General features: G+C 46.9%; 1 protein-coding gene across 1 annotated transcript; it reads right to left on the bottom strand.

Annotated features, from left to right (window-relative positions):
* Nucleotides 1–3,481: 3,481 nt before the first annotated feature.
* Nucleotides 3,482–14,430, bottom strand: CALM1 (calmodulin 1). The gene is made up of 6 exons (XM_059688224.1): nucleotides 14,206–14,430; nucleotides 11,348–11,378; nucleotides 10,299–10,442; nucleotides 8,079–8,185; nucleotides 7,516–7,651; nucleotides 3,482–7,345 (listed from the first exon to the last, which is right to left on the bottom strand). Exons 1-6 carry the CDS (start codon nucleotides 14,206–14,208, stop codon nucleotides 7,317–7,319), a joined length of 450 nt encoding a protein of 149 aa, XP_059544207.1. The 5' UTR covers nucleotides 14,209–14,430; the 3' UTR covers nucleotides 3,482–7,316.
* Nucleotides 14,431–16,121: the final 1,691 nt, after the last annotated feature.

Raw genomic sequence — 16,121 nt, forward strand, 5'->3', positions numbered from 1 at the left:
GTGCTACATAAGTGTTGGTCAATCTAATATAATTGGCATTTCATGAGGGGGAAGGAAGGGATTATGAATAAGTCCCACGGTTCTAATTTGGGTGATGAGTGGATGGCAATGCTAATGACGTGGAAACCTTTCCTTCCCTCAGCGCAACATCGGTTCTGAGAAGTCTCCCTTCCCTGTGGTTCCTGTGGGAGCTGCCCTGACCTTAGAGGAGCCCAGCTTCCTCGCAGTAGTTGATTGGTTTAGAGGTGAACACCTGATCCAAGCTAAGCCAATCACAGGCTGTGGCAGACAGACTAATGGCCCCCCAAAATGTCCACACCCTCATTCCGGGAACGTGCAAATATGTTCCCTTAGATGGCAAAGAGAGACTTTGTAAAGGTGATTACGTTGAAGATCTGGAGGTAGAAAGAGTCACCAGATGGGCCCAGGAAAGCCTAGGTGGGTCCTTATGAGGGGGAGGCAGGAGGATCAATGGGTGGAGGCCACAAAGGAAGCAGGTGTCAACCTATTAAGAATGTTTTCACACTTAGAACTGCTCCAAATGGAATGTGCCAAATAGCCTTTATTAACTAAAGGATTAACTAAATCATGCCATATTGATATACAGCTCCTAAAAATAATACCCTAGCCGAAACCGGTTTGGCTCAGTGGATAGAGCGTCGGCCTGCAGACTGAAAGGTCCCAGGTTCGATTCCGCTCAAGGGCATGTACCTGGGTTGCGGGCATATCCCCAGTAGGAGATGTGCAGAAGGTGGCTGATCGATGTTTCTCTTTCATCAATGTTTCTAACTCTCTATCTCTCTCCCTTCCTCTCTGTAAAAAATCAATAAAAAATATATTTAAAAAAAAATAATAATACCCAAGAACTTAAGTTTATGGAGATGTTCAACATAAGTTTTTTTAAAGAGAGAGAAAAACTATGAGAACACGATTCTATTTATATACTAGTATATCCAGAATAAGCAAACCCATAGGTACAAAATAGATTAGTGGTTGCTGGGGTGGAGGAAGGAGAGGATGGGGAGTGACTGCTAACCCACAGGGTTTCTTTATGGGTGATAAGAATTTCTGGCATTAGATGGTGTCAATGGGTTATACAACCTTATGAGTATATCAAAACCATGAATTTTATACTTTTAAAGGGTAAATTTTATAGTACATGAATTGTATCAAGAGAAAAGTATAAGGAATAAAAAGACTAATACTGATGTATGTATACAATATGTAATTGTATATAATAAGGAATAGTATGCTTAATTAAAAAAAAAACACATACAGAACCCAATTTTGTCAACTATATCTCTGCATCCATATGGTGAGAAAAAATTCTGGAAAGAAATACGAAGAGTTAGCTATGTTTTGTAGGATAATGGGGTTATTTGGAGTCACAAATTTTATATAATAAACAGCATTTCTTTTAGAATCAGAAAAAAAAACAAAACACTTTTTTAAAAAATGGGCTGCCTGTTGCGGTAACAAGATTCTTGTCATGGAAAATATTCCCCAAAGTTTGAGAATCAGCAGATGTGAATATTTGCACTGGGAGTTTGACCTACAGTGTATGGCCCAGACTTTTTCTAACTGAAATATTATCATTTTATAATTATCCTTTTCTTTCTTTTTTTTAAATAATTCATTATCTCAAATCTTGACTCTGGTACCAGTCTGGGCGGGGCAGGGGGGGGGGGAGTAGGCGGGGGGATTCAACTTTTATTTTTTTTAAAGCTGATCACAATTTGAAAGGTATATTAAGACTCAAAAAGGGTAAGAAAATTAGTTTAAAAGCAAACGGTACATGCTTATAAGCAGCCAGAATAAAAAGATTATGTTGCATCAAACTATTTAAGAAATGATCTGACTAGAGAAGACGGGTTTTCCCTTTCATTTTTGTGAAAGTGAAAAAAAAAATTGTGTGACATTTGAAATACTCTGTGTAAATGACACACTCTCTCCAAAGGTTGCTGACACACGGGCAGAACATAAATAAGTCTTATGAGGGAAACTGCCACCTTTTTTTTTTTTATCCCCAGTTCAGGGAGTGTCGGCCATGAGATGGGAGAGGAGAGCCAGGCCCCTCCTCAGCTCCTGGTCCTCATCAGCCTCGGGTGGGTGAGGAACGTGAGCTAACTCCTCCCACTCGCTGGCAGAGGGCTGAGGGCTGAGGGCAGTGGGAGCGGAGATGCACCAAGCTATAAAAAAACGTTTGTTTTATTTCCTTCTAAGGCGTCCTGAGTCACTGGGCGCTCCAGCCCCTGGTGCCCAAAGAAGTTGAGCTCAGATCGGAAATGTGTGCATGGAAATGTGTCCGGAAAAAGACCTGAGCCAAAGCTGCTGAAAAGGCAGATGTTGTCGCCGCTTGAACTGAATCCCGTGCAGGCAGCTTCCTATTTCCGTCCTGTGAGGAGGGTGGATGTCCCTGAGTGATCAGCTTCTCTGACCCATGTCCCAATATTACATCAGCCTTCTCAGCACGCTTACCCTGCACTCCACCCCCACCGGGGAGCTGCTGAGACTTTTTTAAAAAATCCCATTTGTCATCTCAAAGCATACGGCACGCCCACACTATTTTGCCTCCCACCCTTCAGGCTGCAGTTTCCATTTAAACACCAAGTGATGCCAACCGGGGTTGGTCAGAATCCTAGAAAGCCACAGGTAGGAGGTATCTAGTCCAATAATCTTCGTTTTACCAAGGGGGGTGGGCGCGGGGAATGAGGTCCACAGAAGGTAAGAGACCATGGCTGCGGAGGGACAGAACCAAAGGTAGGCAAGGCCTGTCCCACGGTGGCGTCCCCATCCTTGTAGCCGCAGCTCCTGCATGCAGCTGGGGCTATTTCACTGCTCTCTGGAGCTGTCTCAAGCTTTGTGGGCACAGCAGGGCTTACTCTGTGACCATTCCACTTTTCAGCCCTCTCCCTGCTTCTGTGCAGAGTGGGAAAGGACACGGGCCAGGCAGCTGGGGAAAGATCCTTCTGGAAATAGGCGGCAGCCAGGAGGTGGCCTCTTCTGCTAGAGAAGCTTGCCTGGGAACCAGGGACTGGGATGGCACTGATGAAGGGGAAGGTTTCAACTCCCAAGACTCTAAATGGAGTTGTAGCCACTCCCATTTTCCTTGGTGACCCTGCTCCCGGCAACAGTATGTGCTTAGGTGATTTAAAACGCCCATCTTCTTCTTAACGTGTATTTCTTTCCACTATTCCTAATGAGACTTGGATTAACGCTGAGGTTAAAGGGAAATCAATCTCTTTTATGGTGTACATTTTCTGCATAAAGCAAGCGTGGATACATGACTAGGCCAAGAGACTGTGTTAAAAATGTCAGCTAACACCCAAACTACTTAAAACTGGAGTAAGGCTGCCATAGTAGGCTATTTCTGGCCCCTCACCTAGAGGCGAGGTGGAATTACATCCGTGGGCAGGTACATCTCGTTCACTGAGCAAAGGGGTTGATAGCCACGCAAGCTAAAAACCTACACAGTTCGCAGTTAGAGATGAAAGGCTGCAGAAATGTTTATTGAATACAGTGCCAGGTTTATAAATAAAACTTATTTACAATTTCCATAGAGTTGGTCCCCCATCAGAGAGGTGGTAAAATCTCCAAACAGTTTATCTCAAGATTTACAGAAACTTTCAAGTACATTTTCTCCTTTGCAAATCGCCACGGTGAAGGGAAACTTCAGTAACCAAAGAACTACCACCATCTTGGCCACAGACGTGTTTAATGAACATTATAATAGATCTGGAGAGAGCACGCACGCCACCCATGCCACTACCTTCTCACTCCAAGGGATACAGACAGCCAAGTGTCTCCTACAGGACAACTTCAAGGGATTTAAAAAAAAAGGAAATAGTCATTGTTAGCTGAAGGGATAGAGTAAGACACATTCATGGAATCTAGTCACTGCCAGAAGGGTAAATTTAGGATATACAATAAAAGGATTATTGAAGATATACAATAATTAGTTCAAATGTTTTAAAGTAATCGAATGAACAAAGAGCAGATTGACCAAATTTACATTCTCGGTTTAGGAAGAAGTTCCCAGTATGCTGAGGGGCTAACAATATGCTGCTACTCCGACGGGCCACAGCAGCGCCAGGCCTACTGGACAGCCACTCGTTAACAATACGGTTACAGGTACAGTCAGACATGCATTTATAAAGAGAATATAAAAATATGTACAGTAGCTAATTTTCAATGTGTTTAAGTTGCTGAAAGACACCAATTAAAGTGTGCAAAAATTCATTTTGTCAAAAAAATCAGAAAAAAAAAAGCCTTCCTTGGCAACGGTGCATTAAAAGCTCATCCGAAATATCAAGCTACATTTGCCTTGCTCAACACCTACCCCAAACAGATGGCGAATGAAACTAGGAAAGGGTTTGCCAAGTACTCAGCAGATTTTTACGGCAAGTCTCAGGCTCAAGCGGGATGCCAGTTAAACTAGTCACTTTATATATATAAATATATATATGTGTGTACATGTATAGAGCAGTTAGGAGGAGGGGCAAGAGTTTACGGGAAGGTGCTAACCCTCTTGCAAGAAGTACTGCCACGACATCCAGCTCTTTCCTCTCTCAAACTCACGCAGACTGCAAACACCTCGCCCCCGGGCTGGCCGTCCCCTCCAACACCAGAGGAAAAAGGCTACAGTGCGCCTGGCTGCACCTCCACATTCCCTGGGGAAAGCTGCTGTGCCCACAGGATCCTGGCCCTTTCAGAATCTAGTTCCAAAGTAGTCTCGTAGGAAAGACTGTGGGACCACGGAAATGGAGTCCACCCAGCTTCTAGAGCAGTGATGGCGAACCTTTCGAGCTCAGCATGTCAGCATTTTGAGAAACGCTAACTTAACTCTGGTGCCGTGTCACATATAGAAATTTTTTGATATTTGCAACCATAGTAAAACAAAGACTTATATTTTTGACATTTATTTTATATATTTAAATGCCACATAACAAAGAAAAATCAACCAAAAAAAATGAGTTCGCGTGTCACCTCTGACACGTGTGTCATAGGTTCGCCACCACTGTTCTAGAGAGATAGAAGGCAAAGTTTCCAGCAAGTCAAGTCACCCCCAACCCTCTTTGGAATTACCAAGAGGCCATCTCCCACAGGCCTGAGACTGGGTCAACAGGCAGGCTATTGGAACTCCCTGCAAGAAACATCCAGGTCTGTAACTTATTCGAACCAGGAGCCCTCACTCCTCCTAGCTCATCAGAACCCCCAAGGTATTCTTAGGTGTTCCTTCCAGATTCAGGAAATGATGAAAGGCAAACCTAGCTCATGATGTCAACCTCTCTTCCACCAACCACTGAGTCTAAGGACCAGTCGCAGAGGCAGATGGGCGGGCTCCTCTCCACGGCTCTGACCCACCCCTCTGGCAGGAAATCTAACAAGCTGCAAAATGCCAGAGAGGCAGGGAGTAGGAGAGGGAGAAGCCAAGGGTCTCTATAAATCAGCCCTGAATGCACCCAGCTGGCTGCCAAGAGCTCCTCACTGCCTCGCGCGCGCAGCCTGCCACTGTTCCACTGTTCCCTGGCAAATTAAAACCTCCCACACACACACTCAGAACCCAAACCTCCTTGCTAATAAGACACCACCAGTTAACACCCTGAAAAAATGCACATCCAGCCTTCATTTCAAAGAGTTCTGCAAAATGCAACGTGCCTTCAAAGGGGCTTTTTAAAAGCAGACCAATCCCACGGCCAAGACCAGTACCAGCATCTTCGTTTTGGTTACAGGTTTATAATTAGACACAACATTCCCTCTGGGGTGGTGGTTTACTTTCAAGCTGAGGGCTACCATTAGTTCTACTTGGGGGGGGGGAAAGCAAAGTCAAGTCAACTTTTTTTAAAAAGTAAAAGGAGGCTACGGTAGAGGATAATCATAACTTAAAAATAATCGTGAATCAAAAGGTGACTGGTAGTGTCTTTTAGGCATGAAGAGACTGGCTTAGAAAAGTGACTACTGCTTCTACCACACACAGCGAGGATTGAGTTACAGACACACTGAATCATGTCTCTTGCACAGATGGTCTCTAGTTACATAAAACAGGTAATCAGCAGCACGACTGAGACAAACCCCTAAATACATGCTTGAGAGAAAGTGGGTTTTTTTCCTTCATTAAGAGCTCTACTATCTGAATAATCATTAAGCTACCATGATTCACTGTCCCCCCTCCCCCCCCCGGGTGAAAACACAATAGACCTCCATGTCCATAAACATGATGAAGCAGTCGAAATTTGCTTGGTTTTAGGCGAGGTCTCAGCTCGGAGGTTGGTGCTGGGATGCTGGGAGGGAGCGGGGGAGGGAAACCCAATGCTGGGCTGGGAGCAGTTACAGGTGCACTGGGCCTCCCCCTCCAACTGCCTTGTTCCCGTTTGAATCTCAGCTTTACAAAGCATTTAACACCACTTTAAGTTAATGGTCTTTTTATTGGAAAATAAAATAAAATAAAAAGACTAGCATTTACACAACTTGGAATGGACGTTAAATGGTAATTTCTTGAACAGCAATGTTGATGGTTGTGCTGAAGTCCACAGCCACAGCCTACCTCTGCTGGCTCCAAGTCACGGTTCAGGAGGTTTTAAAAACAGAGAGTCCAAAGATGCTCCCTTGGTAAAAGTTTCTTTTTTAAAAATTTGTGTGAATGGTGACAGCCTGACACCCATTTCGCACTAGCACAACGCAGACAACGCTAAACCAACACACGCGGGCATGCCAGCAGGATGCCTCGCCGTCACCATGGGTCGGGGCACATGAAAGTACAAGAGGGACCATCATCCTGCTAGTGGGGCTACGTCTAGACAGTTTATCCTTCACCCATTTTTCTACACAACAGCCTGAGGTAAACCAATTTTAAATGTGTTTGCTTTCAGCAAACCAAGCTAGGACAACTTCTACTAACAAACTGAACTAGAACCCATCTGAATAGGTTTTGAATTTGTTTTTTCGTTTTTCGTTTTTAATACAAATGCCTGACTGTGCTCAATTGTCAAGCTGCATGCATGAAAAACTGGCCAGCCCAAACAGTGTATTAATCATTAGCAAATGGAACTGCAAGGAGTCCACTAAGTGCTTCCTTATCGTTAAGGTAGTACGAGGATTTATACTGTAAAACTGATGTGTAGCTTGATCTTTTAGGGGACAGGACCACCAACCAATACATGCAGATTTTTTGTGTGTGTGGACAGAAGGTACTTTTGACATTCAGTTTTGCTATATAGAAACAGAATGAGTAAATGATTTTTTTTTTTTTTTGCAAGAGGTAAGTAAAAGATTCAATTTGATTCTTCTAGAGGTGGGGAAAAGTTGAAAGTAGGTCTTCATTTTGCAGTCATCATCTGTACGAATTCTGAAAAGACAAATAGTCATAACTCAGTTATCTTCAAAAGCAGCTTTATGAACCCACCATCTCTGCTCTGCGTAAAAAAAAAATTAGTGCATGTCTAGTGAAACAGTTACCTTGTTTATAGATTCTGAAGGGAAGACTCTTAAAAACTAAGGTAAGAAACACTGTTTTACCTTCATAGTTGACTTGTCCATCTCCATCAATATCTGCTTCTCTGATCATTTCATCTACTTCTTCATCTGTTAGTTTTTCTCCTAAGTTTGTCATGACATGACGTAGTTCTGCCGCACTGATGTACCCATTGCCATCCTGTGAACATTCAGCAATTGTTAGCAATAGGGGCCGATAGTGGGTCAGTGTGGGCAAATAGGTCTTTGACTCAATTATGCCCTCTCAAGTTACTGCCAACTCTGCTCTCGTCGACAATTCGATCTCCAGTCCCCTCCTCTACCCACTACATACATGCAGTCTGCGAGGGCAGAATACACAGCGGGGTTTCAAAAGCTAATAGAAATTTCCCCAATCAAGAAACTTGGTTCAAATTTTCTCAGCTACTTATTATGCTTTCCCTTACTCGATAAAGTTACTGCAATAAGTCGGGGTTATTTGAAAGTGAGATTTCAGAGGTTAGGGCAGTTAGGTAAGTGTTCTAACCAGAACAGATTGTTGAAGATTTTAGCAAGGAGAGCAAAAAAGCAGTACTTAAGTACCATCTGCCATGCAGATGCAGGATTACCTTGTCAAAGACTCGGAATGCCTCGCGGATTTCTTCTTCGCTGTCTGTATCTTTCATTTTTCTAGCCATCATAGTCAAAAATTCTGGGAAGTCAATGGTGCCATTGCCTCAAGTGAAAACAAAAAGTTTGTGTAAAATAAGTGCTCCAGCAATGCTCCTCTGCAGTAATAATTTTAGAACCACTTTTTGGAATGGTAAGCGCCTGCTAGGACAAACTGGTAAATTATTTTATTTGGTTGAACCATTTGTAAGTTTAAACTGTTGCAATACTTCACAGGGCGATTTCACATGATTCAAATTAATAACCGATGCCCTGCACAGCATTTAAGAATGCAAAGGAAACTGCACATACAGAACCATGACCACTGAATGGGGTTGTTCGGTTCAGGAGAAAAAAAGCACACAGCACTGAAGGCTGACTCTTTCCGCTCCCAAGGGAAGCATTCCAGATTGTCTCTCCCGCTCTCCCCTCCCGCCCCCGCTCCAAGTTAGGGCAATCAGAGGGAGCCAACTCGCCCTTGGCTAGTGGTGCTGGTCAAGGCCTAGATTTGGGCCCCCAGGGATGAAAAGGATCATGATGGGGACAAACTGACTTTATTATGCCATGGACCATAAAGGTTAGAACATCTTCTCCAGGGGCATTTCTCAGCCACGGTTATGAGAAGTCACCTAATGGCTTTCTCCCCACTCAGTATCTTTATTTCCCATTAAGGGCAAAACTCAGAAGTGTTTTCACAGCTCAGACCATTAACATGAGAAAACTGTGTCAAAAGAATCTGTTCTATGGCCAATCTTCCAAACAACCCCTCTGATACGAAGTGTTAGATGAACTCGCCAGAGACAAACCACTCGATTAACAATGTAACTTGAATTAAGAGGAAATAAAGTTAAACTAGAAGAAGAAAGCTTTAGGTCAAGCTCCCCATTTTCACCAGTACCTTTAAATCCAAACAGTAATTCAACAGATGCTTTCAAGTTCTTTTGGCCTCACGTAAAGCATTATTGGTATTCATGCAAGTCAATATTAAGTATTTAGCATGCTCACAGCCAAGCAGAGATGCATGTCCTTAGGCGGCATCATACTTATTCACTGTGAATACCAGATTCTGTCACCAGGACCTCTCACCACACCCACACCCCCTTGTTCCATACAAATCTCGGGGAGCCTAATAGCTCTGCCAGTCCCCAAGCTCAGTTCCCCAGGGTTTACCGGAGAAATCTGATAACCTTAGCACACTGGAGAGAACTATGGACAACCTCTTTTTCCAAAGCAATATTAAGGCTGAAAACAGTCTTTAGAAATGGTGTGAATGGGCTAAAACCATCGTTAAAGAGTTTAACCAAAGCCCCTGCTTCTTAAATGTACATGACACATCTGACTCAACTTTTATCACCTTTCAAAACCCTATTTTTAAATGACTATCAAGTCAATCATCTAGAAAGTAGTCCAGATCCAAATTCTTCTTAGATCACTATGTTCTACAATGTTGTGTAGTACATTTACTATTGTGTTTGTGTGTGTGTATGTGTGTGTGTATATGGTTTTTTGGAGGGGGTCTCAAAAACTGTTTACTGATAGAAGCAAGCAATAAAAGATCTACTGCCCACTGTTCTAGAAATCAGAAGACGATGAACAATTGGTGACCAACTGCTACAGAGGTTCTTGCTTGTTCCTTCCTGCCCCAGGCCTTACACATCCTCTCCTTCTGTTAGATTCTGCAGATCTATTCCCTACAGTCCATCACGACCCCACACCTCCAAGCCTCACAAGGACTTCAAAATTCTCTTCAATACACACATCTACAGCTCACACTGTATCCAATTCTGTTAGCATCTAACAGTGCTCTTCACCCACTTCACCTAAGGGTTTTTTCTCCTCCTCTTAGAGACAATAGGCTTTTTAAAAAGGTTGATGGCTATTTGTCTTTTACTTCCCCACAGAACTCAGTGCAGACTCATGGGCCAGTGGATAAAAGACTGAGCTGTGGATCATGGCAGGTAGAAAAGAACAATACAGTGATCCGATCCAGGAAACGTTCTAGCCGGTGAGCAGGGCAAAAGGCAGGCCCATAATCTCCTATTTACATTGTCAGTGGCCAGAAGGCAACCACAGAAAAGATCTTTGCACATTTGTTTTGCTGTGGGACCTGAGAGACGATCCCGTAACATGTCCGAAATTGAATGAACACTGGTGCTCATTCATAGTTCTAAAGCCCTTACCATCAGCATCCACTTCATTGATCATATCCTGCAATTCGGCTTCTGTTGGGTTCTGACCCAGTGACCTCATGACGGTGCCAAGTTCCTTTGTTGTGATGGTCCCATCGCCATCTTTGTCAAATAGGGAGAAAGCTTCCTTGAATTCTGAAAACAAAAGTTTACCTTTTAGAACGAATGTCTGCACCCAAGCCAGCCACAACGCACACTTCCCTGCGGCTTGCCAAAGCAAGTGGTCCAAGGTGTGCAAGCTGTCCGAAACTGCCTGGCTTTATCTACTGAAATAAAGACTACAACAGTCCTGTTGGACTGGCCTCTCCACAGCAGACCGTAAAGCAAACACTGCTCCTGTTAACCAGCTCCGTAAAACCACAGTATTCTCACATCTTTAAAGGCTAAGCTTGAACACACTGAAATGAGACCAAGATTGGTCTGTGTCCCCTTAAGGTCCCTTCCTGTTAAAATGTCTACAGCCATGCGAAGGCCTTGTTTTCCTAGCGATGTGACGGTTACTAAAACGTGCATTCCAGGCAGCCAGTGTGTTCTCTCTACAGGGCATTCAGAATATTCCACAGGCATTTCTGGTTTCCTAAGGAGAAGCCATCCCAAAAAAGTCCTCCAGGGAATATTAAAATCTAAACTAAAACAACTCCCTTCCCCATTATTATAATGGTCCTAACACTCACTTTCACCCATTCCCATAGATTTTAGAATAGCAAGCACAGGTTTTCAAGGTGGATTACTAAAAGACCTGTGACATAAAAATTCCAAACTACGTGTCTGAGTGGTAAACTCAGTGCAATCTCATCATATACAAAACCTCGCACCGTGAAACATAGTCGGCTACTCCAGAGAGTAACAAATGGATATCCTTAGTGCTGCGTCCTTTCACTGGATCTCCAAAATACTGGCGAGGAGTAACATCTCACCTAAATACTTCTGCTTGTTTTCGTTTTTATAGACTCTTAGAAAACTGTTCATATTATAGGGGAGAGGGACTGACTGATGCCTAGCTCTGGCCTGCTGGGGACTTCCTGAAGCCATGGACTTACCAGCAATCTGTTCTTCAGTCAGTTGATCAGCCTACATGGAGAAAGAAAAGGCTGTAATTCAATCTACAACACTGAGATCAACACTTGCTCCGATTACACTTTTAATAGTGACCTTTTGTCCATATTTTTAAAATGTCAACTGTTTGAAGACTTTAGCACTATCATTTAATGAAAACAAAAATAAAGAAAACTCTTGATGCTGTTTAAAAAAAAAAAAAAAAAAGGAATGACAAGGAAGTGAGGAAGTGACAGCTCCCTTCAGGTTTTCCTGTCTGGGCCTAGGGCTGTGCTGTGAGATCTAACTAGGAAGGGTCAGTTCATAACTTGAAAAAGGGCACCTCTAGTGGCAAAGGGTCCCACAGCACGGGCAGCAGCAGCAGCAGGCGCTGAGAAAGAAGAGCGCCACCTACTGCACCCGGGCGCCGCAGTCCCCGCTTCCGCCCCAGCAAGGACCTAGCCTGACGCTGCTGTCACCGCAGCCAGGATCTCGGATCGGTCCAGGGGCAGGCTTTTAGCGCACCTTGCGCATTGCTGCGGGCACTCCAATCTCCAAACCGGCGTTACATAATGGCACTGGGTTGGATTAACGGGCTTTTACATTCATTTTATGAGATACAATTAGGAGGGGAAAATAAATATACCGCAATGGGTTATCCCGCTAACTCCATTTCCATGTAGTAAATGCTTTCAATCGTTTAAATTAGGCAGTTATTCGTTAAAAGTCCACCATTTGCAATGGCTTAATGCCCTCTGTCAAAGTATCCGGACTCAGAAGCCGGGAAGGGAGGGGGGGATGGAACCTCCGATAAATGAGCTCTTACAAAACTGCGAATGTGCAGTGCACCGAAAACTACACGATTATGAGACTAATCTCTTTTCTGGAGAGGAGGAACTCTGCTGGAGGATGTTTACCGACCTTAAAGATGACAACAGAGCTGCTCACAATGAACATTTTGCTGGAGGTGGTAATGGGCACGGAGGTAACTCTCACGCCAACATGGAAGCTGCATCTCCAGCCAGGGGAATTGGAGAGCTAATATGTATTTTTATTTTAATGAAGGGCACGTAATGAAGCCAGCTACAAAACAGGTCCTAACAGAAAGGTGACGGTGTTAAGTCTATTCTAACTCTTAAATGAAAACTTTCACAAAGAGGAACGGTGTTCCAATATATGGAAAACTTTTTTTTTTTCATATTAGAACTGAGTCTGCTTCCTTTCTACCCCAGTGACTGCCTAATAGGTTTTCTTTATATCGAACGAGGGAGACGCGATGATTTATGTAACGCCGGAGCAGCGTCTGTCTTGTACAACAGGAAGCGCTGCCACACCTCGAAAGAGAAGCTGTCACCCTTACCGGGGAGCACGGTCCCTCCACGCGGCCGAGCTGTCATGTTAGAGGGGCTATTATTGCCAGCATCAGCCTTCCTCGACAAAGGAACATCGCCCGATGGCACTGGCCTTGGGGACAAGGGTGCCCCGAAACTGCCAGAGGGCCATCTCCCTACCCAGCCCAGCCAGAAAACCCTGCTGGTGATGTCAGCCCAGCGCCGGGAGGAAGGGGGCTGTGAGCACACACCCAGCGAGGCGCACAGGCGCATCTGGCAATCTCCAAGCCGCAGAGAAAGCGGAAATGTAGAGGGCATCTCCCTGCGGACTGGGAAGTGGCGCCGAGTGGGGAAACGCAACGCGAGGGGCCTGCCAGGGGTGCGCGCCCCAAGGCCAGACGAGGGGCCAGGAGATGGCCCCAGCGCTGGGGGTGGGAGAGCCGCCCCTCACCAGCCGGGGCGACCTCCCACTCCCAACCCCGGACCTGCACCACGGGGAGCGCAAAGCCCGCCCCGCGCCTCCCACCCGCTTCAGCTCCCCCAGGCGGTGAGCCCGCCGCGACGCCTCCTCCCGGAGCAGAAACTTTGCGTCTCTAATGGAAACCGAGCCGCGCGCCAGCTCCCTCCTCCCCCGGTCCCCCCCCCCCCCCCGCCCCAATTAGCGCCAACCCAGCGCCTCCCGCGGGAAGGGGCCTCCGGGTGTGCCGAGGCTCCCGCACGCCTATACTGCTGCCCGGAGGTGTAGGGGGGGGGGGGCTGCTGGGGTGCGAAACAGGGAAAGGAGAGTGCCGGCCACACCGCAGGGCCCCGCCCGGGCGCAGGGCGGCCTGCCCGCCGCTTCCGCTCTCCGCACCACCTCCCCCCCGCCTTCCTGCCCCCACCCCACCCTTCCCCGGTTCCTTCCTTCCCAGCCCACGCCCGCGCCGCGCCCCCCGGGAGGTAGGAGGGAACAGCGGCTGAAAGATGGTGCCCAGCGGGGTAGGCTGGTGGGGAGGGCGGGGGCAACACCGACGGCGCCCCCCACGCCCGGCCCCGAGCTATGTGCGCCACCCGCTCGCCCCGGCCCATTCATTCTCCCGGGCCCGCAGGACCCGCCGCCTCCGAGCCTGGGGAAAGGCGGTGGGGTGGGGGGGCTAGTGCCCGGCCCCGCCCGGCTCCCCCACCCCCCCGGGGCCCCGGCCGAGGCGCGGCGCTGCGGGCAGCCCGGGTGCGGCGCGCTGGATGCAGTGGTGCGGGGCTGAGGGGGGGGGCGGGGGATGCGGAAGCCCCGTGCAGCTGTAGTCAGAGCCCCAAGAGGACCCAGATTTAAAGGAGGATCCCTGGCCGAAGAAACTGAGATGCAAACCCGAAATGTATCCGTTTTAGCCGCCACTGCTGCGTAATGCCCGGGAAAGAGGGGGGAAATCCACCCCCCCCCCCCATAAAAAGACAAACGAACAGCAAAAGAAGAATAAATCCGGACTGAACTAAAAATGTGTTTAGAAATCCTGGGCAGGCAGCTGCTACGCCGGCATTTGCCATCCCCGACCTACCATGGTGCGAACGGAGGGAGGAAGCGCCGAAGGACCGAGGGAGCCTGCACCAGCGCGGGGCTGAGACGGCGGGAGCCTCCGCTGCTGCTGCGGCTGCTGCTGCTGCTAAGGCGCGGGGTGCGCTGAGCGCTGTGCCGAGCCGCTGCCGCCGCCGCCTGCGCCGCCGCCCGACTGCGAGTAACGGCGCCGCGCCGCGAGCCTCCCAGCACGAATGCCGAAGCGCGCCCTGCGCTCGCGGGCTATATACGGCGCTCGGTATCCCTCCGCCGCGGCCGCGCCGCCTCGCTCAGCGCCGCCGCGAAGGCCGGGCCTCGCCCGCCGGGCCCCGCCCCCGGCGCGCCCGGCCCCCCCCGCCCTCTGCGCGCCCGCCACCTCCGGCCCCGGCTCGGGGAGCGGTGCGGAGCGACCCGGCCGGCCCATCGGGGCCGGGGCGAGAACCGAGCGCCTGCACAGTGCGGCCCTAAGGCGGCCCTGGGCTTCAGAAGCCGACCGCCCCTCACCCAGCCCCACCCCATCTGCAAGACCCCCCCCCCCCCACCACCACCCCCTGCGCTAACGTCTCCTGCCGCTGCGCTGGGCACCCCGTCCTGGGGCTGGGGCGGCCGCGGGGAGCTGGGGACAGGACAGAGGAATTGACCGGGCACCTTCAGCTGCCCGGGAGAGGGGTCTGGAAGGGGCAAAGCAGTTTTCCTCATGCAAGAAATTGGGCGTTTTTCTTTTTCTCAAAATTTGAAGCAATAGCTGAGACAAATTATAAATGCCCAATTGCTAAATCTATCACGTTCATAAGCTTAGCCACTCTTAATGGGATGTTTTAACGTTTCCTCTATTTTTTTTTTTTGTATGCCTGAACAATATCTCTTCCCTAGTGTTTTGTTCTCTTTTTCCTATGGAAAATACTATTACTCATCCTGACTGCAGTCTTATTAAAACTTAGGTATCTGTATATCTTCGATGGACCTTAATAACCATGCTTGCATTGTTTTTCTTAATTTTACTGATCCTGACTGAGAGGGATCAGATCTTTATTCATCAATCCAGAGAAACAAAGGAAGAAAAAAATACTTAGAATCCCTCAGAGTACAGTTGGAAGACACAGCTAATTGACACTGCTATGGAGCTAGACTAGATTTTAACCTACAATCTTGATTATATTCATTTTTAAATGGCATTTTAATCTTTAAATTTACTGTTTTCATTTTTTTCTGTAAACTGGGGGGGGGGGGTGGGGGGGGCAATTCCAGCTGTTGATTTGAAGCCCAAAACTTGTAAAAAGAAGAAAAAATAAATCTTGACCAAACAAAAACGCTGCAGTTTCTTTTCTTGCCAAGGCAGAACACAATTTGATCTTTTGTTTACAGGGCCGGGCAACAGCCGCACGTTATCATCTGCTTACTCTTTCAGAGAAAGGGGCAACGTGTGGGATTGAGAAGCTCTGCTCTAAAGGACTTTGGTTGTGTTTGTTTCATGCTTTAACAAAATCTGCAGAAAGATATTTTAAAAGAATGGAAAATGTTCAGGCACATTGCAGATGCCGCAGGACTGCTGAGGTAACCTTAGACAGTCATCTGTGGAGTTGTTCTTCTTACTTTTATGTTCTTTCTAGCATACCACAGAAAGGGTGAACCTGCTGTCAATAGAAAGAGGCTGCGAGAGAGAGAGAGAGAGAGAGAGAGAGAGAGAGAGAGAGAGAGAAGGAATTTGTATTCTTTTGTCAGGTTTCTCACATAGTAGTTAATTTAATACATTTTAAAACATGGGGTATATTGTATGAGTAGGAGGAAATAATGGCCTAGAAATGAAATGTATTTAATTATTAAGGATTCATTAGCTTCTAATATTCTTTCATTTCTTATCATTATTTTGGTTAAATTGCTACAATCCATGGTTTTGAAAACCAGGCATTTTATAAAGTA

Source organism: Myotis daubentonii, chromosome 1 (genome assembly GCF_963259705.1).
Source record: "Myotis daubentonii chromosome 1, mMyoDau2.1, whole genome shotgun sequence".
In the NCBI taxonomy this organism is placed as follows: Eukaryota; Metazoa; Chordata; class Mammalia; order Chiroptera; family Vespertilionidae; genus Myotis; species Myotis daubentonii.

Coding starts and splice junctions, on each gene's coding strand:
- CALM1 (XM_059688224.1), bottom strand. Junction 8,186..10,298: donor CAATGAAGTGGATGCTGATG/GTAAGGGCTTTA, acceptor TTTTCACTTGAG/GCAATGGCACCATTGACTTC. Junction 7,652..8,078: donor CATTCCGAGTCTTTGACAAG/GTAATCCTGCAT, acceptor GAATGTTCACAG/GATGGCAATGGGTACATCAG.